Source organism: Rhea pennata, chromosome Z (assembly GCF_028389875.1).
Source record: "Rhea pennata isolate bPtePen1 chromosome Z, bPtePen1.pri, whole genome shotgun sequence".
NCBI classification, from domain to species: Eukaryota; Metazoa; Chordata; class Aves; order Rheiformes; family Rheidae; genus Rhea; species Rhea pennata.
Window position 1 is genome coordinate 29,494,325 of NC_084702.1, and position 27,196 is coordinate 29,521,520.

The window sequence follows — 27,196 nt, forward strand, 5'->3', positions numbered from 1 at the left end:
TGTTATCTCATTCTAGTCAGTAATCAAAATTAGTCTCTCAGTTTCAGGAGTAATTTCCTCTCCACTTTCCTACTTGTGTAGTTTCATTTTTTTCTCCTGAAAAAGTACTATTTTAACTTTTTGGATCCAAACATGAAAAAAAAAAAAAAAAAACAGATTGAATGAACTTGGATAGGATAATCTTGATGAAAAAAAAGAAAAATCAAACAAATACTTCTGTTATTTTCAATGGGAAATTCTACTACAGCTTTCTGCCACTCCTAACAGAAATTAAATAACATTGCTTTGACAAATCAGCAGGTACTGCTTGCTTTTGAGTCTTGGATTGTTTATACGGAACAGCATATTTTAACAAAAATGTGGGAACAATGAACAATTGCAAGTCTGTCTGAAACAGGCTGTATCTATCCTGTCAGAAGGGAAAATCTAGTCTTAACGAATGTATTAGCACCTAGCTCAGCAAATCTCAAACTCCACTGGGAGCTTTCAGAACAATTTGTAATACAAACTGTTTTCTCACAAATTGAGATCAGCTTCTTTACTTCTTGCACTACTGCAGACAAAAGCCAGAAACAATAGCACAGAACATCAAATAGACAGCAAACACTGATGTATTGCAAAACACTAACTTGATATGAAATACGTGAATTATTGTTAATACATTACGCGGTCTCACAAGCTGCATGTTCTTAAATAAATTAATTTCTTTTTCCCTATGGATGCAATTCACAGCTTGTAATACTTTTAAAAATTAATAATGGTAGCAACTCTCAAAAGGCTTACAAGACGTAGAGCAGGAGGAGAAGATAATGTCAGCAGCTAGCCAGCAACAGAGATCTTGATTTTACAAGCCCGGTACTCAACCCTTCAATAAGTCACCCACATTTAACCTCCAGACACACCCAGAGCAAAGCTTCCCCTGAAACACCCCTTCATTAGATTCAAACTAAGATACACCTATTCCTACTCTTTCATCAGCACAGAGTGCTCAGACTGACAGACAGGTACATATTTCAAATTTGTTTGCATTTATTTACAGTTGGGAACGGGGCATATACTGAGTCAAAAAGTGAAATGTAGCCTATTAAAAAATGGAGCCTCCTTACTCAGGCTGCAGCTTCTGCAACAGCTGGCTGGGTTGCAAGTCCTTCACTTAGTGTGTGTATGCTGCCATGAGCACACACACAGGCACATACATGTGTAGGAGAACAGGTCCAACACCCAAAGCCTCAGTTTCTCTCTTAAGCGAAACTCAGACACGCAGCACACAGTCCTTGTGGACGGCCATAAGGCCACAGGCAACCTCTGTAACTGCAATGCAACCAACAAAATGGGTGGGGGGACACATATCTGTTCTGAAGCACAAAATCAGGACCAACTAAATTAAAAAAATAATATACAATCACATACAAATTACCAACATAAAAAGCAAAGAAGTACGGAAACATACACATCCTTTGCACAGACTGCTTTCCTACTGTCCCATCTCAAGAGGAACAACTAGAGGATTACACAGCCCCCTCATCTTGCACAGATTCCCTGAAAGCCAAGAACCGCAGATCTCCACGGTGTCAGAAATGAAAGGTGGAAAACAGGGATGATTAGCATTCCCACTTCAGCTAAGAACAAGATAATCCATTTCTTCGTGCTTACCAGAATACTAAATTTAATGAAAGATTCAGATACAATTTTTTTCTTCAGAAAAGTCATTTGTATGCTGCTCTTCCTTGTAAAAATACTAGTTGGTACAAATGAAAACATTATAAACTACTAAATATAATATTGCAACATGCTTGGCATCACATTCAAGCGTTATTTGAATGAAACAATTGATATTTTTCTCCTGGCAATTAGAAGCAGAGAAGGCAATCCATTTTATTAGCAATAATAACTTGCATTGAAAATAGTTACTGAACTATATTGAATACCTATTCAGTTGGAAAAGACTCAGAGGCAGAGCAACAAAACAGTAAGACTGATTAATTCACCATATGCCTTAAAGTACAGGCTCAAAACCATGTTTAAGGAATACTGAAAAACCTTCCCAGTGTAAAAACTGAGAAGACTAAGTGACTCTTAGGCTTTCAGTTATAAATAAGCCAGAAATGATGCCAGTAAAGCAAGTCTGACTTCAATACATTTTCGCCTTTAGAAAATCTAGTGCTGTTTGCCCTCAAATAATTTAGAAATATGTTTTTAAACTTAACATAAGGAAAAGTAAAAGGAGGAAGAAAGAGAAGGAATATGGAGTTGAAACACAAAAAGATCTCCTGTCTAATCTAAATAATGCAGACCCAAAAGATTACCTCAACTACAATATTGATACCTCCTTCCTAATCAGTAAAAAATAAACAAAAGAAAATTCTGTTTCGTTTTCTGTCACAAACAAATGCACAAATCTGTTACAAAGATAAGCACATTATCTTAATAAATGCTTCTATACAGAAATGTATTTTTATGTTCCATTTTCCAGGAAGTATCTGGTCTGGCAAAGTTATTTAATTTGCAAAAAATATGTTTCTGATTTTACGGATAATGAGGTGATTTTACTGAACATGACAGAATCCATCTTTCACAAATGTTGACGACAAATGTGAAGAACAGATGCTGGATCATATATAGATTTAGTAACATATAAATGCCTGATTTCTGAACAGCAGATTTCAGTTGTTGGCTTTGCTATCTTTATAAGTTATGCCCCAGATTAAATACATTATCTGAACAATTCCTATTTTACTGTACTCTGCTGGATGCCAACAAGCCTACTTCAGATATTTCCCAGTACAGATAAGATTAACATATGCACTGACACAGGACTAAAACTTTATAGGCAAAAACAAAGCAAGACTTTCGGTGCATTTCAAACTCCCGAACAGGAAGCTGTGTCCCTCTGCTCGCAGGGTCCAGCTCTGTGTATCTGCAGGAGACCTGCTGAGTGGGAACAAGTAGCACAGACGAAGACTCAGAAAAAACGAAGGCCTGCTGGAAACGAAGGCCTGCTGGGTAACACATCTGCCCTCCCCCCAGCCACGGGAACCTACAAAAAGCATTGAAGACTCACAGAATTTACATCCTAATTTATTATTGAATGAGCCGGTTTATCTACTTTGGGAAAAATCATGTAATGGATTACTGGACGAAATAAGATCAGATGAAAGTAAGAAAGATTTCTGCATCAGGTGTTCTTGTCCATCAAGACTAGTTGCTGTCATTTCAGTGGCATACCCACACCTGTAATCTATACCTAGACATGACCAGATAAGACAAAGAGTAGCAGAAACTGGGCTTGATCTTTTTTTAAAGAAAAGTTTAAAATAGAATAAAGTCAATCAGATAGCAAACGTTCATGCAACTATTCTTCCAGAAGGTGGTGAAGGTTGAGGGGGGAGAGGGAAGAAGAGAGGTGCTAAAATGAGTCAAACAGTATTTTATTCTTAGTTTTATATGCAGTTAACATGAAAGTGATCACCACTGAAAAACAAATGTAATTACTCATTTTCTTCCATAGCTAGATGTTAACGACAAGTATCAGCATTCATAACTACACTGTCTCAAATTAGTTACAGCCAGTAACTTCACGTAACTTCATGATTTCAAGGGTACACAGAATACCAGGAGGCATCAGAAAATGTATCTAATACACTGTTGTAAAATGTGGCACCAGATTTGCTGTCTTCTTCTAAAGCAAGCGTGTTTGTGGGATTTTATTTTTTCGGTTGTTTAGTTAATTTTTTTCATGGAATTTACAAGTTAAAGAGGTTGAATAAATGTTTTTCCAGTGGAGATCTATTTAAAGCCTGCTGGTAACAGGCTCTCTCTTCCTAGTTATTCTCACAGGAATCCACAAACTGCTGGCTGAAAGATGAAATACTTTTGTAAAGCATCTAGCAATATCAACTTTTCAAAGCTCAGTACTTTGGATAACCAGTTTCTTTCAAACTGGCAACCATTCAAAGAAAATTTAAACACAGATGCTGCAGGGTGTCACTGAGTCACTATTTGTTTAACGATCAAGTTACTCTTTTTGCAGGGAACAGGAAAAGAAGGAGTAGCATTTACAGCCTAACAAGTTCAGCAACTGCATTTTCATCATTCTCAGAAAAAAATATCATCTGATACTTCTCAATTCCAGTCTTAAGTCTTCCTGTTCTAATGTGTCTTAAAATATAAGTACCAGATCATGAAAGTACAAAAATACAGAAAAAGTGTATTTGCTGAGAGAGAGAATAATTGTAACCTTACTCCACTAATAATTTTCCAGATCAGGCAGCATATCTTTTAAATGATTACAAGAAGCTAATAAACAAAACTCACTGATTACCCAAAATATGCTACACTGTGTCTAATGAATTCTAAAGAATGTAAATAAAACTTACATGTTATATTAAATTTAAATACACTAAAACTCCAAAAGGTTTGTAGTTAAAAAAAATCCTGTAAGTATTGAAGATAGCTGCCTATTCTGATGAAAGAAGTTATATAGTCAAAGGTAGGCTGACAAAAAACTCTTCTAAATTATCCACATGCTCTTTAGCTGTACTTGTAGGAAACACTATTACCTGAAATAAGTTGTGTAAGAAAACAAAATTAAACAAAAAACTACCCATAAGAAGGATCTCAACGAGTAGTCAGAATTAAATTTGTCTTTAAGAAAATATTTTGTGTTAGGTATTTTCTCCACAATATATGAATAATCTTGTTTGCATCACAATTAAAAGTATCCTCACATAATCTTAAGAAAGAAAGATTAGGAAAAGGAGTAGAGTAGCATAAAGATAGGCAGTGAGAAAACTAACAAAACTGCTGCAGTTTCTCCACCCCAGTAATGCTTAGTATCTTACTGGAAAACACTCAAACCCTTCCTTTGGACAAAAAAAAGGAAAAAAAAAAAAGCATTAAGAGTACCTCTTCCTGAGCAAAGTGCTGTCAAGACATAAGATGAAGGGCCACTTGGAAAGATTCATCCCCAGACCGAGGTTAATTTAAAACCTGAGCAAACATTCCCATCTTCCAGCGTTCCAGGAAACCCAGCGCACGCAAAGCAAAGGGCACCTCCTGGCCGAGGTTCGGGAAACGAGCCCGGGATTGCCGAGCATCCCACAGCTGAACTGAAATTTCTGAGGAGGTGGGGGAGCCCTTTGTCCGGCCGACGGCGCCCGCTCTCCGACGCCCAGCACAATGGGGCAGGACAATGGGGCAGGACAATGGCCGGGACCAGGCAGCAGCCGCCCGCGCGCCGCCGGCTAGCGAAGGTCTTCGCGTCCCTGCGCTCCGCGGCCGCGCAGGGCCCCGCGGCGGGAAGGCCGGCAGCCCCGCCGCCCGCCGGCCCCGCTCCGAGCCGCGGCCCCCGGCCCCGGCCCCGGCCCGCAGCCGCCCGCCCGCCCTCCGGCGCGCTCCTACCTCGGGCGCGAGTCGCGGTGAGTGAGCGGCGGGCCGAGCCCGCGCCCCTCCCCGCAGGCCGCGGGGCGCCGCGGGGTGCCCGCCCAGCGCGGTAACCCGCGCTCCGGCCGAGCTGCTCGGCGCCCGCTGCCCCGCAGCTCCCGGCGAGCTGCGCCTGGGAAAAGCAGCATCGCCCGCCGAGCAACGCCGAACGGGACTCCTCGGCGTATGTGTGGCAGCAGCCAGACGGATGAAGCCTTCTTGGCTCAAAAATGTTGCAGTAAAAAACTACCAGGCAACTACATTTCCTCCATTATTGTTAACCCAGCTGAAGGCTTTACAACAGCCAGTTACGAGCACTGTTCCTGTGTGCTAGCTTTTGTAAGCAGAATGTAAGCAGTCAGAGAGAGAGCAGAGTAGAAAAACTGCTGCAATGTCATTTGCAGGCTATAAAATATGCTTACATTCCTTTGTATCTTCGGTCGAAGCAGTTATTCTGAGATTAAATATCCTTGATGGATTTGATCTGCTACATTTGCATAAGTAAATTGAAATTTCTAACTGAGCAAAGGGTGCAAACTTAACAAAAGTGATCTTTCACGTATGTCAGGTTTCAAGAAAGATTAGGCTGAACTTAAACCTTTCTTCCCTTTCTCAAAAAACATTTATCAGTATAAAACCCACCTTCTAACATTCACCAGAAAACAATCCCCCCACCTTAAAAACAAACAAACAAACAAACAAAAAACAAACAAAAACCCCCAGCTTTGTCTAAATCAGAAACAGGACTTTGGTTACAAATTTAAAATCATGCTGGATTACATGCTTTTTCTCATTTAGTTAGGGAGATACATAATTTCCTGAGAGGAGCTCTCTTCTCTTTTTAAGGAAAAATGGATCATTTTTCAGCAGCCCAGCATGTCTAGAGTTATATTATGACTAAAAATAGGGTTTCAAATGGTTAGGGAACCGGATTGCTTGTGAGATTCACAAAAACACAATGAGAGTCAGCAAATGGCTCATTCATCTTTGTCTTTAAGACAAGATGACATTAAAAATAAAGGCTAGTAAAACCATTCATTAGGAATTATTGCACAAGAAAACGTGAGGACTGTCTGCAGCTGTGACCACTGATTAACTAATTTTGCCCTACTTGCTTAGAGACAGCTAAAAATTCTGGAGGTGTAACCCCACTATTTTCAATCTTAGGAGGCTGTGCTGAGGAGTAGCAGCCATGTCCAAAAGATCAGAGAAAAAAAAAGCAAAAAAAAAAATCACTTAGATACAGAAATACCTTATAAGACTGAAAACCCCATAAAACCTATCTTTAACAGGGATGAATCAAGTCCATTACTGTCTCCTATAATGATTCAAGAAGAAATTAACAGAGTTGAAAAATACACTATGCACTTTGTAACAAGTGATTCTAAGAACATTTAAACACACTAGTAGTGACAATACTAGTTCAAAAAATTAAACTGCAGTACTTACCACTGTTTCAGAAAGTACCAGTAACTCATACCAAGAGGAATTTGTGAAAAGCTCAGACACTGCAGAAAATTGTTCCTATGTAAAAGATTGCTCTATTTATGCTTCACAGCCATCATTACTTTCTTTATAAATATTTTAAACTAGAATTAAAACCCATCTTGTACAAAAATTATAGAATATAAAACATTGAAGTTTGTTTTAATTTAAAAAATGAAGTCATGTATTTTAACAAAGATCACAGAAAAATAGTTTTGTGAGTTTGTCTTTAAATATAACTTGGTTTCATCTTTAAACATAACTGTGGTAAAGCAAAGAATTCTTGAAAGAAAACCACACATTTTTGTTCAGAAGAGTGAAGTGGGTGGAGTACAGCAGGCAGACAACTCAACATGAATGAGTTCCTCTTATATATGCACAAGAAAGCTGTGATCTTTTAAGAACTGTATCCTTAAACTTCTTTGGAGCCAGTAAGAACGCATTAAGCTGTGATAGTTAAGCATCTCAGCAAGACCTGTTAGGCTCAATACCAAAAGTGATAAATTTAATAATGGATTGTTTGTATAGGCTTCACGAAACAGCAGGACCCTCAGTCACGGACAGAGCTGAAGTTGAGAATGAAGCCAAATCTGTATTTGAGAAAACTGTGTAGTAGAGTTGTGTGTTAGGCACTTACTGCTGCCAAAATACTGTATGTGAAGAGCATGATCTAGAAGTAATGTAATTTACAGAAGGTTGATGGAAGTGGATCACCTGTATAATTTGTACATTAAACAAATATCTGTGAAGATCAAAACTATTGATTATGCTGATGTAAGAAAACTAGACAGGTTTTGAGACAGAGGGATTAGAAGTTCCCAATCTGTAGAATACTAGTTACTTACAAGATTAACTGGAAACACAGTATTACATCTGTGATCATTAAGATATACATATATATATAGCTGGCATAATCAGGGAAACTAGGATACATTCACATGAGAAAACTGTAGAAGCAAAAATATTGTCTTACCTTTGTTGGAAACATTAAAACTGACTGCAGTGTACATTTTTTAAATGCTAAGAGTTACCATGTGAAAGATAACAGTATGCAATACAAGCTTTTATCAAATAAGTCTTTGACATGTTGCTAGGACTGTGCATGGCAACTTTACCATAAGCAGCAGGTTCTGAGAGATGTTAAAATGTCCCTAAAAAATTACCTGAGGTACAAAGTACTTCGCAGTTCATTGTTCTTAAACTCATGGACAAATAGATCAGAAGAGCTAATCCATGTGAAAAAAATTGTTCTGAAGCGTATAAGTACTATGGCTCCAGGGAGTAACTGACGTATAACTACTTGATGTGTCCAGCCTACCCTTTAAATGTTACCAAGCCAGTGTTATGTGTCTGTGCTTTATGCAGCATTTTTATATTTTCATTAATGAACAAAATTAATGCAGAAAAAAGTACCTCTTTCTTTTCCATTTTAGCAAGTAACTTCTCTAATTTTGCACTGCCCTTAGTAACATAATTAAGCAGAAGGCTGCAAATTATTTGTGTTTCTAACACAGGGCACAAAGAACATTTTTAAGAACTAGACTTTCAATGAGTGTAGTTTCTGGATGGAACTTTCCTTCTGAAAGTTTTAATAAAATATAGCACCTCAGTGACTTGGACATAGAGTACATATCAAACAGAGAAAGCGTTTTCTTTTCCATGGTATGTATGCAGTCTTACATGTATTCTGAATTCCCTGATGCCTATAAAATGATTTGTAACTGTAATAATAAAATCTGTAGACCACAAAAGTAGATCATCTCTTCTTTCATCTGTGGTGTTTATAACTGCACACAAGACACACGGATGTAGCCTTTACTTCAAATTCTGTAACTCCGTGCCTGTGTGTAAGGAAGTTTATATTGTTAAATTATACTTCCTTCTAAACAGGAGTAAAATAGACTTTAGTGTTCTTTGCACAACTAGCAGTTTAATAACCTTTATCCTGAGGAGTTCACTCATAACTTTTTGTTTTTCTCCTAACCTTCATTACGATAATTTCTGCATATGGACAGGTAATATATAACTCCTGTAAACAAATTTCCACATGAATGCTAAAGCATTCACATTCAAATACATATACACCCACAGATTCAGTTAGATGCGAGCTGTACCTCACACAGAAAGACTCCATCTTCTTTTTTTAAAAAAAAGTTTTCATTAGCATTGATCAGGTAAGATAGTGTTGATCTAGCAGGGAGAGATCGGGTTTTAATCTAATTCTGTCCTTGCCATTGGTTTCCAGGCAGCCTAAAGGCAAATAGTTTAAAAACTTAAGTTTGAAAATGAGTATCCATCTCATAGCCAGGAAAATGATGTACCATCGGTGTAAAGCACGTTTTGGTGTTCGCTTTTCAGTTTTTTACACATGTACATTAATAATACGCTTGAACTGTGTTTTTTTTTTTTTTTTTTTTTTTAGTAAAAGTGAAAAAAAACAATGTCATCTTAATGATGACATCTTCAATGTCATCTTAAATATCTCCCTTGCTCCCAGGTACTTCATATGCATCATACCCTTTTAGAACTCCTTGAACTGTTTTAGATGAGGTTTCATGGTGTTACTTAACAAACTGATTGAAAGGATTAGTTTTTTTATGGTAGCTTTCATAGCGCTAGTTATTGAAATTTGGTACTGTTTCTTCTCTTTATAAAAGCATAATCCATTCAGAGAAAAAGATAAGCCACAACAAAGAGCTGACCAGAAAAGACAGTGTTTGACAGAAAAGAGTGTTTAACAGTCACAGTGATTCCTATGTGCTGAAAAACTCTTAAATGTAACTTCAAATTCTGGCCTACATGAAGCAAGATTTCAGACATTACTTTTAACTCCCTTTTTTTGGTCACAGAAAATAACACTGTAATGATAGATTTGTTCTGACTGTCTAGACTTTCATCTTCACAGTCCTTGCCCTGTCCTCTCCTTCATCTCTCCCCCCACCCCCCACCTCCAACAACAACAAAACTAAAAAAGAATTAAGACATAGAGGAAATAAATTCATGATAAATTCAGCTGAAGTAGATCTTGTGCTTGCCTCTTACACTTTAGCTGGGATTTAATTGAAGCTATTTGAGGATATATGTTATTAGTTGGGCCCAGCTTTCCATCAGTAAAATCCTGTCCTTCCTGAAGACCAAAGAATTTCAATCACTCACTTGATGAAGGCCAAAATTCATCTTGTGAATGTTCTAGTCAGAACATCTTTTCAGGATCGAAGGGAAAAAAGATCTTAAAGGATCAGCCTTAAATACCTGTGCTTTACTGTGCTAAAGGTGCTGACCAGGCTTTTTGATCCTGACGGACTTGTTGCTGTGCTCTTCACTTCTTCTTCTCCAAAGCAAATTGTGAAAAATGGAATCAGCAAATCTGTCTACATGCATGTATATCTTTCTTACCATGCAAAATTATGTACAGTAAGGTTTGAGGATCCCACCCCTGAGGGTGTGCTTTTCTTGAGCATCTGATCTCTAAACTGGAAGAAAAAAAAAAGTTTTATACTCTAAAGAGCCAGGAATTTTATAAATTAAAAAAAAAAAAAAAGGAGTTAACATGAAGGCAAAATGTGAGAAGAACATGTATGGCATAAGTATGGTCTTTCTTTTTATGTTAGTAAGTCATGGTCATACACCAACACCAGAGAAGGCTGAGATGTTGAAGATAGCTGCTGTCCTTCTCCTGATGGACAATCTCCCTTGCCTCCTCTTTCCTTCCTCCCTGCCTCTGAAGAGCTAGCATGTAAAATCCAGAGTACATACCTCAGAGGTGCTGAGCATCTTACAAGGTAGAAAAGACTACATTTGCACATTTCTAAATAACAGGCAAAAAGGAATATGAATTTATATCTACCCTTCTCTACTGCATAATGTGTAAATGCACTGACCTAAGTGTACATTTAGGGTATTCTGTGATTTTGAACCAAAGAAACTTATGGTTGTCCAGCCACTTGATGTCATCCTATGGCCTGCATGTTATAGAAAACATCTTAATGATTTCATCTGGTCTTGAAAACAGACCCAAGGAATCTTCAGCTAAAATGGGTGCAGGTTGAAGCCCTGAATAAAACTTAACCTTTTTATAAGCCAATTAACCTACATAATGAAAGCTTTGAAAATCAGTTACAAAGTAAGAATTTTCTAATGTTAACACTGTGAAAGTGGAATTACTATTCACTGTTTAGTTCAAGAAGCATATATATTCTGATGTTTTTAATTCTCTTACTCATTAGAAACTGGATTTATGGGCAGTGCTTTGTATTGAGCTGGAATTCAGTTGCTAACTGGAAAAGAGAGTAATTATGGGCTGCAAGAATTAGTATCAGGTAGTGTTTTCTGCTTCCATTTTCACAGAAATATCTCTAAGTATTTCTCCAGATTCCAACCAATCCCTGGGTTTGCACAGACAGAAATATTCTATTTAGATAATAATTCTGTCATGTTAAAAACAAAACAAAGCATGCACAAACAAAACATTTAGAAAGCAAGGAACAGTTAATTTGCCATTATAACATTTTTCAGAAGAACTGTCAGCTGAAATTAAACTGTGGTCTTGCATTACCAAAGCCCAGACGTTATTACAGATTAACACCAACGGGTTTTCTTTGCTGTCCCAGTCTCCCTGAGTAACCTTGTATGCTGGCCCTGAGCATAGCTTCTGCAAATGGTAGTGTCATACTTCTGCAGCTCTTGAGTTTGTCTCCAAATATTAGTTCCCTTGTTTAATTGCATAGCCTCCTTTAGAGAAAGGCCCAGTATGCTCTGACACAGTAACATAACCTTTATGGTAAATGTAGACTAGTTGTAATAATTACATTTAGGCAGGCTGATCCTTCTAGAATAAAATCAGCTTTCATTAATCATCTTGGAAAACAGTAAAAAGCCAAGCTGGTAAGGAACATGTTGGGCTTTGAGAGTTGGATAGCAGCCCAGGATCCTTACCAGCGGAATTTGTCGGCTTCACTGCATGACAAATTCCCGTCCACCTTGTTTCTGTCTTTGGTATAATGGCAGCTTCCATGATCTGCTCTGGGAAACAGGTTTTTATTCATAGAATTTCTCTGAAGGTTACCTTAGAGGGTTCATTTTCTAATGTTATTCTTCAATACCGGTTGCTGCTATTTTCCCTGAAAAAACAATACCTACAGGCAATTCCTGTATTGACTCTTGAAAGTTCACTCTAGATACCTATGTAGCAAGACTTAGCTCATTCTTTTCTAAAACAGTATATGAAAAGTGGAGGAAGAGCAGGCACACATCGCTACCACAAAATAAAACATTACAAAATTAGTCCCCGATTTTCAACATTTTTAGCTTCTACATGTGTAAGCCAGTGAAAGGAATACCATGCACTCTTTCCTGTATATATTACACAGCTGGACAGACTCCTGTCATACCAGCTTCATATGCAGTAAAGGATGCCAGATGTACAAGCATTTGCCACAACCTTGCTTACATTCACATACACAGCTCGCAGGCTGAGCCTGTTTTTCCTCACATACAGACTGCTATTTGCAACACTGACTATTCGACTGAATTTCAGTAAGTACAATTTCTACCCTTACCTCTGCTGTATACAGTCAAAATAGGAGTCAATCTCTCTATGCCTCAATAAATTAGAATAGTAAGGCTTTTTTCATCTAATAAGGGCACTGAGAGGCTTGATTTATTAGGGAGAGCACCTGGCTGGACTGATATAAATACACAAAGCTGGGTAAAGGTTACAAAAGCTCTCCCCAGGTCTTGAATGTTCACCTAGAAACAATGATCTTAGTCTGTATTTTCTAGAAAAACTGTCAGTGACACAGAGCAGTAATTCTGCAGGGAATGGCAGTGATAACTAACATGGTAACGAAGCACAGTATTGTCTAACATTCCTTTATAGCTTAGAGGAAGCTATAAAGTGTAAAGATCAACCTATTGCTGCTTTGTTCCAGGGTGTGTGCCGTGTAACAGGATATGGCAATACATAATAAAGTGCCTGTGCAAATTACCTGCCGGCCATAGTTCTTTGCTCTGATGAAGCATCTTGGTACAGGTGACAGATTTTTAGAAAGTATAGGCTGATTTACACCTCTTTTTATAAACTCCGCTTTACTTTGTGCATTGTGTATTGTGCAGTATGTGTATTGTGTATGCAGGTGTACGGAGGAGACAGAAGCAATGATAGAGGGAATTGCTAGAACCGGAAGTGGGCAATTGAGGTTATCCAGTAAGGCAGTCTATCTACGTATGCTGGAATACTAGCAAGGCAGAAGAAAAAATATTTTCTGTTGGCTTTACAGAAGTTCAAAACACGAGTTTCATACTGCGGTAATCGTTTAAGTAAAGACAATTCTGTTTTAGCTGGGACTGGCACCCAGGAGGCATGAGTGACTGATTGTGAACCTGATTTGCTATCTCAGGGGCCACAACAGGGGGCTAATAGAGAATGACAGCCTTACAAGTGATTTAGCACCAAGACAAAACACAGCATTTCTATCGCGGCTGCTAGCACGTTTACTGCACTTGTCCTGCAACTGCTGCCAAAATTAACTCTCTGGCTATACAAGTCAAATCTCTTTTTGCCACCAGCAGTTCAAAGATGGCATTTACAGGATGCCACTGAAACTGAGAGAAGGGTGATTCTGCACTGCCAACATGGCAGCAGGAATACAATAGCTTTGGAATGTGTGATGACGACAGTATTTCCAGCTTTTGCACTGTAACAATACGGGTACTATGATAAATCTGAAGGTTCAGATTAGGCATAGCATTTGTGGCATTCTACCTCTTCTGCAGACTTACAAGAATTGCTACCCCACAACCAGATTTTCATAAAATCCACTGATTCTGCATCACTCTTATTTGAAGGATCATAAGCAATAAGGAAATAAAAATGCAGTGCATAAAGAGAGCCACCAGAAGGTAGCAACCACTGAGTATGAGTATCTGTTGAATTTCTCCAATTATATGGGATTTCTTGAAACCATGAACACTTACATATTTGTTTATACGAGAACTCAACAGGATGATCTCTAAAAATGCTACATAAATGAGAAAACTGCTCTAACTCTGCTGCACCAAAAACATTAATGACAAGTATCTTTCATGGTCACTCTGCTCCTTTTAGCAGAATACACTCCTGTGTCCATTCTGACAAAGAGGTGATGTCTACACATCAGAGAAACAAAATTAGGATGTTTGCAACTCAGAAATATGGTTGATTGTTGTATTCCATCAACTGATGGTTGTATTGTGAGATTTAATATAGAGTCAAAAAGCCTCTAGTATTTACTAAACTCTTTTGCCTGGAAGACTACATAAAGGTTGGAAGAGTGAACAGTAAGCAGTGGAAGAACTTTTTTGAGGATGTTCATCCACTACTTTACAGCAATATCATCTGCTCACCACAGTAATAGTAAGACCATGGCCTCTAAACTGTTCTGGGCAACATGCCTAGAACAAAATACGCCCTGTCCCATAGAAAAATAAATATATAAGTTATCATGAAATATTGTAGCTTGCTCTCACAGATTCACAAAGGTTGGAAGGGATCTCTGGATATCATCTAGTCCAACCTCCCAAAGATTTCCTGGTGCTGATTCTACTGGAGCTTGAATCCAGGACCTTCAGCATGTAAAGCAGATGTGATAACCATTACACTATTTGTTACATTCTAGACCCTACCTTATAAACTGTAACAGATGGCTATTTCCCTATAGTAACAATCTACCCAAACACTAGATCAAAATAATCTTTAGGAAACGCAGGCTTCTAAAATTGAGTGCTTGAATAAGTGAGAGAGTGGCAGGCCTTTTAGGGGGTTCCTTGGGCCTGTGTTCCCAGGTGAAGCTCAAAAGCTTACGTGGATCATCACCAGTCTAGGTCAGGTGGCAAAACCCAAAATGGTGGACAAGCATCCTCGCCAGCACTCCAACACTTTGCCATCACTGTCATGCAAATTACTGTTGTTTCGTTTCTAGAGTTTTCTTGCTTAGGAACTGAGATACTAATAGGAAAGAAAATGCTAGATTTTGAAGAATTAACGATGTCTCTGCCAGCTCTGCACAAGGATGGCCATGCTACTTTGCCTAAGTGACGCATGCTTCTGGAACACTGATGTTTCGCATCAGAACTATGAGATGTCATTTGGGATCACTATGGTTGGTATGCAAAGTATGTAAAACCAGCAGTTTTGGTTTCTGTACCTGGAGGTAAATTGCTGTAAGCTGGGTAACTCCAAGTTCTTCTTCTTCCTGATGTTGACCATTTCTTGGGCTTGATTTCCACCTCTTCCCTTGACAGGGTAGTAGCAGCTGGCAATTCTGTGGAAGAAGTATATATCCTTTGACAAGATCCCATCAGTGCCTCCAGGTTAATATGCTCTGACTGGATTGCTTTGTTGGTTTCTGAATAGTGATGATAGAAGGCACATCTGCACCAGTCTTCTCATTTTCACAAGATTCTTCTGCCACAGGGGCTCTAGTTCTCAGTGATAAGAGCCATCAAGTTTAACAATGTTTTGTCTTTCCTTTAGAAGATTAAGTGACTTCATTAGGACAAGTGATGCAGATAAAAGCAGTGGTGGAAAGAATAATGTTAGCAATGATAGGATGGAATTTGCATGGGAAACAAAGGACTAGTCGGAACTACAATAATGAAGATATGCGTAGTGCTAAGGTGTGGTCCTGCTGATGTGTCTTGGAAGAGCAAGCAGCACTACAGTAGAAACACAACTATGCTTAGGGGCTCTGCTATCTTTTGCCTGCCTGCAGTGTGCTAAAGCTAACTCCTAAAATGACTTCGTACAACTTTGCACAGCCATGGACTCCTTTAGGTCTATTGGTAAACTGCACATCAGCACCATTCATGAGCTGGCTTCCATAGAGCAGAGGGAACCTATGGCCCAGAACAGTCTTGGAGATTATTTAGATCTATATGCCAACCACTGTACCATCTCGAGTAGCTCTTGAGGACAGCCACTGCAGAAATGTAGCCAGAGCTGGCCCCAATCCAACATCCATAGCCCTTTACAGACTTGAAAGCTCTAAAAATAATACAGTATCAGAATGCAACAGCCAGCTGGAACAAAGCTCAGCACACTGTCTCATCTAGACCCTGAGGAGCAGTTAAGTGGTGACTAATTGCATTGATCATTGCACTGATCTCTTCCCTGATTGTATGAATATAATTTTTAAGAGTCTGGGATCAGCTCCAAGCATAAGTGATTATAGACCTGAGAACCATTTCCCAGGCTATCACTGACAACAGACTTGCACTTCCCCCAGAATACATAAGGAAGTAAGGAGAATGCAAATGTGTTACTTTTTTTGCAACAGATTCACAGCAGTGCTCTGAGTCTGTAAATCCAGTATTGGGCATGATCTTTGTGCCACCCTCCCCATTAATATTATTCTCCCACCATACAAAGGAATATTCCAAAGCCTTCCAACAAAATAACCTAGAAAAAAAAAAACAAAAAGTAATACAGAAAATAAAAAATTGCCTAGCTAAGCCTGTAACTCTGCCATTCCTACATCTACTTTCCACATGCTTACCTTTTCAGGTGGGAATGATGATCCAGGCCATTTATATTCAATTTTAATAATCCTGCTCTCTCTATACAAAGCAGTCCCCAAAGCAATTAGAAGAACAGCCTGGCAGCTGTTCTTTTGTGAATCTCAGCATCTCTGCTGTGATTTGTACACCATTATCTACTTCTGCCATTCTTCAGGCTCTAGCACTTTTTCAAAAACATGTAGGCTCTTACTTTAAACTATACAGTCTCTTAAAAAAACCCGCACAGAAACAGACTTGCAGTTGCATACCAAAGAATTTATAACTCTCCATTGTGACAGTCATTTACATGTAGCTCCACGCATGCTACTCTGGGAATGCACAAGACCTTACCAGTCAAGGAAACTGTAATTTATATCTGCCTCAGGGCAATATGTGCTTTACAAAGCATAATAAAAGACAGTAAAGGTAAGAGCTCTTGAATACTGTTTCCAGCTGTGATACTCTGTCTGTCTGACCTTGTAGATCAGACTCTATACTTACATTTTCATACAAACATACACACATACATATATATACATATATGTATGTGTATATATATAGAGTGTCCAATGCTTTTCAGCTAGTGAGGTCAGTAACTGACCAGTGTGTATATGTGCACCATGCATATAACACAACTGCAGTTTTAGAGAAAAATATGACACAAAACAAGTATCTTATCAAGGTAACACTAACAAGATACGTACATTTACTTGTTATTCACTGGAAAACAAAAAGAAAAAAATGTCCATTATTCTGTAGAAGTTCTTGCAACTTTTTCTTACACTGCCCTCTTTGGAGTCACACCCTGAGTTGCCATGTGCTTGTTTCTGAGAGCTTGGAGATAGCCAGTAAAATCCTCACAGAGGCTTTTAAGCAGGTGAACAAAAGGCAGAACAATCACTGTCATGATGATGATCACTGTCAAGCATTACTTAAAAAAAAACTTATTGGTACATAATACAAGAAAGAGCTGCTTCTCATTTGCTTTCCCTCCACTAACTCCTCATAAGACTCTTAAAATAATTTAACATATTTTAACAAGTCAGCCTAAGCTGATCTCCTTGATACTGACCAAGGGTTGTTGTGTCCTAGGAAATCTTCAAAGACCTCAAGAAAGCTTTTTCTTCCTGTATATTACAGTGAATCATTATGATATGGCTACCACTGAAACACATATACTACCAACAGTGTTTCCTTTTGTTTTACAGGCACTTGTTCTAAGACCTACATATGCTTTAATCTGTGTTACAAATACTACTCCAGCAGTATGAAGTGGTCTAAATAGAAATGAGATGCATGTTGTGAATGCATTACTAGGTGCAGGATGAAATAGAGGTACAGAATCTGCATTATCAACCAGTATATCACTTTGTGGGGAATGACATGCTTCCATTAGACTTGCGATGCAAAGTCTCCTGGAGCTGTTAGAATCTAAAGCACAGTCTTGCCTTTGGAGCACATTAAAGCATCTCCTTCTTTTTAAAGGATTCATGTCTATAGTAAATTTCTATTACCTTTCTTCAGCTAATACCCCTTTGCATGCTATTTTTCAGAAACAGTGCTTTCTCCCAGCAGTGTATGTCTGGGGAATAAAGCTAACATGTCCTTTCAAACCAAAATTCTATAGTAGGAACAGCTTTTATCAGAAAATAGCCAGGAAACTCAGTGAATAGTTATCTTTCCCAAGTCAGAAGAAATCCATTTCATGCTTTATAGTTCCAATCCAAAGTTCACCGAAGCCTGTGGGCTTTCATTGCTTTTGATGGTTTTCACATCACTAAAAAAGTAACATGAAGTAGTACACCACCACCTAGCTGCAAGCCTCTGGGTAGTGATACTATAAAGCTGTGCAAAGCACAATCCAGCTGAGGTTTTCACTCAGCTCTTCCCACGCTGTCTTGTACTTCTGAGAAGTACCCTTTACAGATTTAGAGTAAATCTTAAATCCTTACATAGCTCTCACCAAGAGCGGTTTATGCGAGAGGTGGGCAGCTAAGGGAGCTTTAGCCCTCTTTCCTCACACATCTTCATAAACACCATCTGGTGCAGTGGGGCTTCATTCAGGCTTGATACTTCATCCATGCAGAAATGGCCACCCCCATTTGCTGATCTGCTCTCTTTAACAGTCACATGCATCTCCAGGGAACCACCTTGCATGATGAAGACAGAGAAAGAGCACAATTAGGCAACTACCAGCAGTAGAGACCTCTGAGCAGCTTAGAGAGAATGGTCAGAGGTATTACAGGTACCCATAAAGAGGGGAGTCTTTCTAGACAGCAACACCTCCAAGGCTAATCAAAACTGACAATCAGACAAGCCAGAGATGTTGCTAACACTTAGGGATGGGGCTGCAAATCTGGCAGAGATCTTCTCTCTAATCCAGACTGACGATTCCTGTTGTAAAACAGGAGAGACTGTTGGGTCAAAGAAGGGAGAACAACAGAACAGAGAAATACACCTGGGAAATTCACCTCTGAGCCAAGAAACACTGAAAGAGGGGCTGTCCCCTCTGCATTTGCAAGTAAAGGCTGACAAGAACAGATAGTAAGAGAAAAGGCGACTAAAAACCCCCACAATGTATTGCTTGGAAAGAAGGTAGAAGACAATGGAGAAACAGAGAAGCAAAGAACAAGAAAACACAGGGAGCATGAGAAATTAGACTTCTTAGACTGTGCAGGAGTCCACAGTGGGAAAATAAGCAGCCTGACCTAGAATGTACCTGCACTCAGGATCACATCTGACCTAGGGACATCTCAGACAGCAGTTAACTGAACCAAGCTCCCTAAACTGGGAATTATGCATCAACAGAAAGACACAATACTTGCCATATAAAGAGTAACTGTTATTTTCTCAGACAGACAAAGATGTGCAGTTTGTTTGTCTGAAGGTTTATAGTTCCCTTGAGCTACTCCATTTCTGAGGAAAAGGGAAATCTTTGGGAGAGAAATTCTTTTTCTTTTTTTTTTCTTTTCTGTTTCTACAGCATGAGGAGATTATGCTGGTTATGTTCCAGGCTTGATTTCAAGCTACCACCACAGTCCACCGAATAATTAAAATGGTAACTTTTAATTGCATAAGGCACTTAAGAGCTTTATTTGCTTTGTTTGCTGTAGTCACTCCCATTTAAATTCATGACGTAGAACAGGATATGCAGGATAAACAGAGACAATTATTGAATCCTTAAAAATCAATGGGAAGATGTAGTCTGTCTTCTTAGGTGTTTTCATTAATATCTTCAAAGGTCTGTAATTTGATTCTCTCCAACCAATTTGGAAAGGCTTCTTCCTCTTCACCATGCTTTTATATAATTTCCATTGCAGTCCCCTCAGATTGTGGAAAAACACATATGGTGTTTCTGACACTGGCAAAAAGGTACGTATTATGTTAGCATATATGTAATACTACTGTTTCTCAGAAAAAGCAGCAGTACCCTATAACAAGGCAGAACACTGATTTCTGCATGCTAGAACTTGAACTGAAGTTCTAGTCTGAAGTGAGGTATCCACACTAGTACATGCCAGTTTGGGATTTATTTATTTATTTTTTAAGCACCGTATGTTTAGCCCTGCTCCCACTGAAATAGGTAAGAGAAATTCTTACTGATTATAAGGTCAGGAAGAAAAATAATTCACACACCATCACCACCACTGTTTGGCACCTATGATGTCAGTCGTAGTCAGTAGGTCAAGAAGTAACTAGACACCAAAACTTACTGACTGCACACACACTCCCTCCAGGGATGTGGAATCCTGGCAGATCCATGAAGACACATTTGTGCTGATGCTGCATATGTTACACCTATTACTGGAAGTTAAAAATAGATCTTAGCTCAGCTCAGCCCTGTTTCATCCTGTTCCAAAGTTAAATCCCCCTTGGTCATCTAGGCATGGATTCTGCTGCTGTTGGCCTCCAGGGAACATCTTGATGGAGAAAGCACGATAACCAACTGAAACTTGCTGCCTAAATGTTCATCTGCTTCTTGAGGGCCATAAGAGTGTGGATGCTATGGCAGTCTTCAGATGCAAAGTACTTTCCCTCAGAATTACTGTAACTCATTGTAGAATCCATTGTGTCTCCTAAATTGTTCCTTGGAGATTTGAGGTTATATCTGACAATTCAGAAACTACAGAGCTTTAACTTTTCCTGAGTTAAGTAGGAAGGCTACTCAGTGCCATTAAACTGACATTTTTCTTAGAAACACACACAAAGGGGAAGCATAAGACATGGAACAGTTACAAAGCCCCACAGTACTTTGAAATCATTGGCCTGGGACAGGGAGTAACATGGTTAGTGTTGCTTTCGCAGAGATTCTCCACTCTGCTCTTCAAGTGCCAGTAAAGATCGTCTGTTATGGGAGAGTCTCCAAGCAGAGTGGTCACAATGTATGGAAACCATTAGCTGTAGCAAATCCTTCCTTTGTGCAGAAGTTAAGAGTTAACAACAAGGGGACATTTAATCACTATTGATCTGAGAATCCACTGCTTTGTTCAAACCAGGGCAACATTGTCCATATGGATCTAACTCCTACCATATCCAAGCCAAGATTCTCATCGAATTCAATGTCAGGAGCAACTAACGAGCTTAGAAGAATTACTTGACTTTGTGCACAAGGACTAAACATAACACACCATAGATGTGAGCAAATTCCCAAAGGCCTACCATGATTTTATCTTCTAGGTATTTGTTATAAAGATTTTTTTTTTAACAGAAAAGTAAGTATTTGATTTAAATAAATGTAGCAGACTAATTGTTTACAAGAATATTTTTCCATTTCCCAAATATGCAGACTTCTATTATTTGGGAATGATCTCAGAGTATGTTATCTTAGTTCTCATATTCAAGAACTGTCTCTTGAAATTCAGCCTCAGTTATTTTCCTTCTTTTAATTTTTATTGTGTTGCTCTTGGCTAATCCTGTATGTGCTATTCAGAGACATTCATAAATAAGTATCAGTACCGACTGCTCACCTTCAGAAGTGTATACTTTAGAAATGGAAGAAGTCTCAAGTGATGACTGCCTTTTCTTCTCCTTCCTGAAATGTTGCTTCTTGCATAATATCTCCCCATTGAAACATTTGTGTTGGATCAAAGAAATTGGCATTGGAAGGCAATTTTTGATCAAAAACACATATGCGAGCATAAGTTTTTGCTGCGGGTCACAAACATAATATTTTTTGTGCCCTCCAGCAACAGTTATTTTTGACTTTGATTTTGCTAGTTGTTTGAAGTCCTCAGATAAACAACTGTCTGGGATTCTCATTTGTGTTCTTGGTGATTCAGCATTTTCCTTTGTAACATCTATTTGTGAACAACTGTTACTAATAGACTCATCAGAGAACAAGTTTTGTTTTTCACACACTGCAATATCCCAGTGGTTAGATTTTACTGCTGACTGTATAGTATGGAAGAGAGAGGTATGTGTCTGTTCCAAAATTAACTGGTACTTTTGCTGTTCATTTTTAGTATTTGTGAGAGATGACAACAATTCTGACACCTGAAAAAACACAGGACATTTTCTACATTAATGGCCTGTACTTTAAAAATTAACTCTGCAGATGACTTTCAAGTTTTCTTTTTCAATTATTACTACTTTTTTTTTTTTTTTTTTTTTTAAAAAAAATAAATTCTGGTAAGAGTCACAGTTTGGTTACCATTGATCTGTATACAATACCAAAGAATCATCCTTGCCACAAAGATCTTGCAATCTAAACACAAGCTAGAAAATAATGAAGGGCTAGAGATGAAAATAAGAGCAAGATGATCATGCAAGATACAATATACAGTGCCCCCTGCACTCCACAGTAATGACAACAATGACCAAGGCAAATTCTTTTGACTGCCTTTGTAGCATCATGTAAAGATATTTCTTTCCTGATGTTTGTAATAGACTGCAATGTCAACTGCTCCATGAAAAATCTCTGATATTTCTAATATATGATTCAATTTTTAAAGTTGTCCAAAACTAGTTTTAAAACATAATTTATCTGAAATAATGTGTAAGACTACATGTATAAAACAGATCATTAAGGGAGAGAAAGGGAACCTAAGGAAGCTGTACCACTTTGTATCCCACATAGCTTGTGTCAGTCATTAAGCACTAGCCAAAACCTTACTGAAAGTTGTAAAGAGGATGACCTAAATAACAAGTAGGATGTGTTATCTGCTTGCTGTCATACTATTATCCAGTACTGTTAGGTACTGGATCCAAATATTATTCATTACAAGTCATGTTATATTACAGAAAACTCAGGGAAACTGAGCTTTTCTACAAAGACATAAACAGCATTTTGAGATCAGAAACTAGTCAAAGCAGAATGTCTGTTTTCTGGATTGCAACTGAAAAAAAAAGTAATTTTAGTTTACTCAGATAGGTCTCAAAGTTTATGAAATGAAAAAACAAGTAAGCTGCTTCCATTAAGATAAACCACATTGAAGTGCAAAGAACGTAATGTAAAAAGAAGAATCAGATCCTAGCTCTTACTGAGCTTGTGACCAAATGTACTGACACATATAGCACTACTGATAAAGAAACAAAACGATTGTTAAATATTTGCCATGCACACACACACCAAGTAATTATTTTCTCAGAACAGAGGCAAATGATAGGAGTTGAAATACAATGCTCATAAATACAGCAGTTTACTCTTAAAAGCTCAGTAAGTTCTGACAAATTCTTTTTGGATATAAAAATCAGCACAAATGTACTTGTGATTTAAAAATTCATTTGTATTTTCTTGTTAAACTTTGTTATGTCAAAGCCCATAGTTTTATCACTCTGATAATGCCACGATACGTACTAAAGAGGGTTTTGAATGAATAATCATTCAGCACTGTATGAGCACCTTGCCAATCATTTGGCATCTAGCTATCACTAAAAAAAAAAAAAAAGTAGATTACTAAAAAACTACAAACTAATTTTATACTGTTAAAGTACTCACTTTCCAACCAGGAAAAAACAATTGTTTCTTTTGTTCTATATCTTCTGGTAGTACATCATTCCTAGTTTGACCCATTGGACCTTTACTGTGCTGAGAAAAAAAAGCAACTTTAATTAGTACACAAAAATGCAAAAACGGTGGAGAAACAGGTTTAAGAGGAAAAGATGAACAGCAGAAATACAAATGTCCTGAATTAGGTGGAGAGTGAGTCAATCCCCTATCTCTCAGACATCCTCACAGGAATCCTTTTCTATCACACACCATAGGTTTTCACCCACCAGAGTTTAAAACCTTCTCAAGAAGGACAAGATTTCTCACTTTCCTTGTGAGACGATTCCCAGGCCAAGGGATTTCAACACTAAGCTCACCATAACGCACTACTCTCTTCTTCCTTGGCCTCACTCTTTTTTCCATCTTCCCTTTTCCTGCCATGAACAAACCCCCTGTTCCCCTAGTGCCTCCCTGCTCTTTCCCCCCTTCTTCAGTTACATTTTGCCAAGATGCACCCGTGCGTGTTAACGTGGCTGCAGGGTGCCGCACACCCCGAGAGACCGGCGAGACCGAGCCTGTCAGGAGACAGGCGGGAAGCCACCTCACAAGCAGCGCCCCGCGAGGGGCCTGCCGCCCCCGGCCGGCGAGCCCGGCTCCCGCGGAGCCGCCCCCTCAGCCGCCACCGCCCCCTCAGCCGCCGCCCCCTCAGCCGCCACCGCCTCCCTCCTGCCCTCTCTCACAGAGCCTGCGCCGCGGGGCGGGGCAGAGCCCGAGGGAGCGCTCTGATTGGTTCCCCACGGCGTGGGGCGGGGCGGGGGCGTCAGGGAGCCAATAGCCGCTCGGGGCGCTCCGGCAGGGAGCAGCAGGGGAGCCCTTGGGCAGCGACACGCCAGTGGGGCGGGGAGCGGGGGCGCAATGGCGGCCGGGAGGAGGCGCCATGTTAGTGTCGCACCTGCTTGTCCCCGTTTGGCTTCAGGCCTTCTCCTCCGTCCCCTGCTGCAGTGGGGAAGGGCGAGGCCTGGTCCCTCCTACGCATCCAGCGGCGGAGGGAACTCCTACCTTAGGGGAATGTGGTTCTTAGCTGCCGTTTAATGACTAAACCAGACGCGAACACTGGCTTCATTGAGGGGAAGCAACGCTCCAGGCTAGGAAACATGAGCTGCAGTACACGGCAGGGCAGGCTGGCATGAGCGCAGACACAGTACTCAGTGCTGTCAACTGGTGCTTGGTATTTATTTGGCCAAGTGTTCTAGCTGGCATCCACCCTCAGGCTAAAAATTCCTAATTTTCTGAATATTTTAACTCTCCTCCTGTCTCCGGCCCAAGAGGCTGTTTTCTTGGGTGCAGAGCACGGTCGTCTTGATTCAACTTCCTTTGAACTGCAAGCGACACTGCAGAAACTTCTAGAGCCAACATGGCCAGAGGTATCAGCAAACCAGGAATGAAGCCACAGTGCACCAGACTCTCTGAAATCTAAACCTGGCTCAAGCAGGTTCCCACCAGAGCAGTGTTTTCCAGGAAATACTTTTCTAATTTATAGCATCTTAAGAGTTGCATTTTTAGAAGTGCATGTGGGCAATTCCTCTTCATATATGCCTAATTATACACAGCGCTGTTGTAATTAGCTTAACTAATGCCCTGGTAGCACAAATTGCAGTAACATGCAGGATGACATGCTCGGATCAACTATGAATAATTTTCTTCTAAACATTCAAAACCTGCAATATGCAGACTTTGAATCTTTTTATATTACTTTTTTGTATTACTTTTTCCTGCTGTGGAGCACATCCATCCAATGAGAAAGGCAAATCTTTGTTAAATGTTTAACAGACTTGGATATAAGGGTTATAAGATCATTTTAACACTCTATCTGTAGAAACCAGAGGTTGATCATGAAAAGAGTATTTTAAGAGGCAGCTCACAAAGTCCTTGCAGCAGATATTTCATACTCCTTAGGACACAGGGAGGTGCTCTCTAGCTCATCTTGATATGGTGATGTAAGAAACCCACACTCACTATATAGCTATTAATCACACTGCTGCAGTTATCTGACTTTCAGCAAAAGATGACCTGTGCCTCTCCTGGAGCAACTAAGAGCATCACATCTTAACATAAACTCACCTTCACTACTTGAGATGCGGGCACTCACTTTCCAAATCTGCTGTAGGTACAGCAGTTTCTGATAGCAGGAAAAGCAAACAGGAACTTCTCAAAATCATTTCAGCAGGATTTACCAGAGTCTGGTAAAGTCTCAGTTCATAGCTTGAACAGTAAGGGCATAATTTTGGGAAACATCTATATTCAAGGAAAACAAAGTGATTTCTTTTTTCAACAGTAAGAAACTACTATTTGGAAGCTATTATTTACACCCAAGTATTGATTTTTATAATGTTTTGATATTCCATTCATTGAATATTCACTAGAAAAGCAGCTTTGACATTACTCTTCACACAGCTCTGATTTGCCAAACAGGACCGCAGGCTACAAATACCTCACGGAGGATGACAGCTTCCAGGAGAGACTGGTTCCCATTCTACCACCTATGGGTTTCAGAGGATCTGGCAACATTAAATTCATTAGCACCCTGCCTTTTCACTTGATTCAAAACCTGTTTTCATTTAAGCCTCTTATTTGAAACAGGTACAAGGCAGGAAAGAATATGATTAACACCAAAGCAAGCCAATTTAAACACAGTTTTGCCACACTATATACAATTATTTAGTGTTGAATTAGAGAGAATACTGTGATTAGGTATGACAGGTTTATTTGTCACCATGAACAAATGAAAGATTAACAGAGATGTCTGAAAAAGCAAGTGGCTGGCTGGAAATTCTGTGTGTGAAATGAATTCCACTACTCAGGTTATTTTGAATTTTTTGAGTCTGGGTCCTTGTTTCATTAGCTAATAGCTATCTAGACTTAAGTTTCAGTAAGCTATAGAATGAAATTAGCATTAAATCACACGCAATGAATCACTTTGGTGATCAGCAGAAAAACAGCTAAATAAGGTATAGCAGATGAAGGTACTTCTGCTATGAGCGGACACTACACAGTCATTAGATTTGTCACCTATTGGATCATTCCAACAAGGAACTGCTGCTATCCTTCAAGTTAAAGCTAACAATCAGATTAAAGCTAACAATCATGAACAAATCTGCAATAATTTGAAGTAATACACAGAGATTTGGGGTCATATGTAATGAACTACATCAGCACACAATCAGCACATAAAGGAACCTTGTCCTTAACCACAGTTGGTCAGCAAGCTATGCTCTACTTGTCTGGTACTTTTTTGCTTCAGGAAGTCTAAAGTGATTTGGTTTTCTGCATTTCTATAGCCATCTCTCTTCAAGACCAGAGAAAAAGCATAGAAAGAAATACATAAATGGACAAACAGCACAACTTGACAACAGTTGTCATCACTATATGCAAAAATACTCAAATATCTATGAAATACAATAGGAAACTTGGACCATGGGTGTCAGGAGAGAAGTGATTCTTGTTTTGAAACGGATGGACTGGAAACTTGCTGCCACCCTGTGGCAATAGGTATTTTTCTCCCATTAGTATTTACTATGGGAGCCTATGAAGAGAAGTATGGGTAGGGTTAGGACACTGCATCTGGATATGGTCTAGGAATCCTGGGTTCCACAGTTTGGCTTGGGGAAAATTGGTTAAAATACATATGTGCTCTTAAATAGCCCATAGAAGGGGCTGTGAAAGATAAGGGTGAAGACCTTGATCAAATTCAGCAGGTATCTTCTAGCACTGCATTCCCACTTAAGAAAAATATTTAAGATATTTGCATATAAGAATAAATGCCTGTGG

At 39.2% G+C, this 27,196-nt stretch overlaps 1 protein-coding gene across 8 annotated transcripts in view; it reads right to left on the reverse strand.

The window, feature by feature from the left end:
* Positions 1-24,033, reverse strand: part of GOLM1 (golgi membrane protein 1) — a 54,790-nt gene extending 30,757 nt beyond the window's left edge. For 2 of the 8 annotated variants that reach the window (XM_062600572.1, XM_062600568.1), the window contains exons 1-2: positions 23,746-23,814; positions 23,378-23,467 (exon numbers count right to left, since the gene is read on the reverse strand). Coding sequence is in view for 4 of the 8 variants with exons in the window: in XM_062600568.1 (XP_062456552.1) it covers positions 23,378-23,467; positions 23,746-23,748 (93 nt within the window). In the remaining 4 variants the exon portion in view is untranslated. Of the gene's footprint in view, positions 1-4,905; positions 5,127-5,400; positions 5,473-23,377; positions 23,468-23,695; positions 23,847-23,866 lie in introns of those variants that run through there. The other 6 variants (XM_062600570.1, XM_062600569.1, XM_062600567.1 and 3 more) reach the window with 6 other exon arrangements.
* Positions 24,034-27,196: the final 3,163 nt, after the last annotated feature.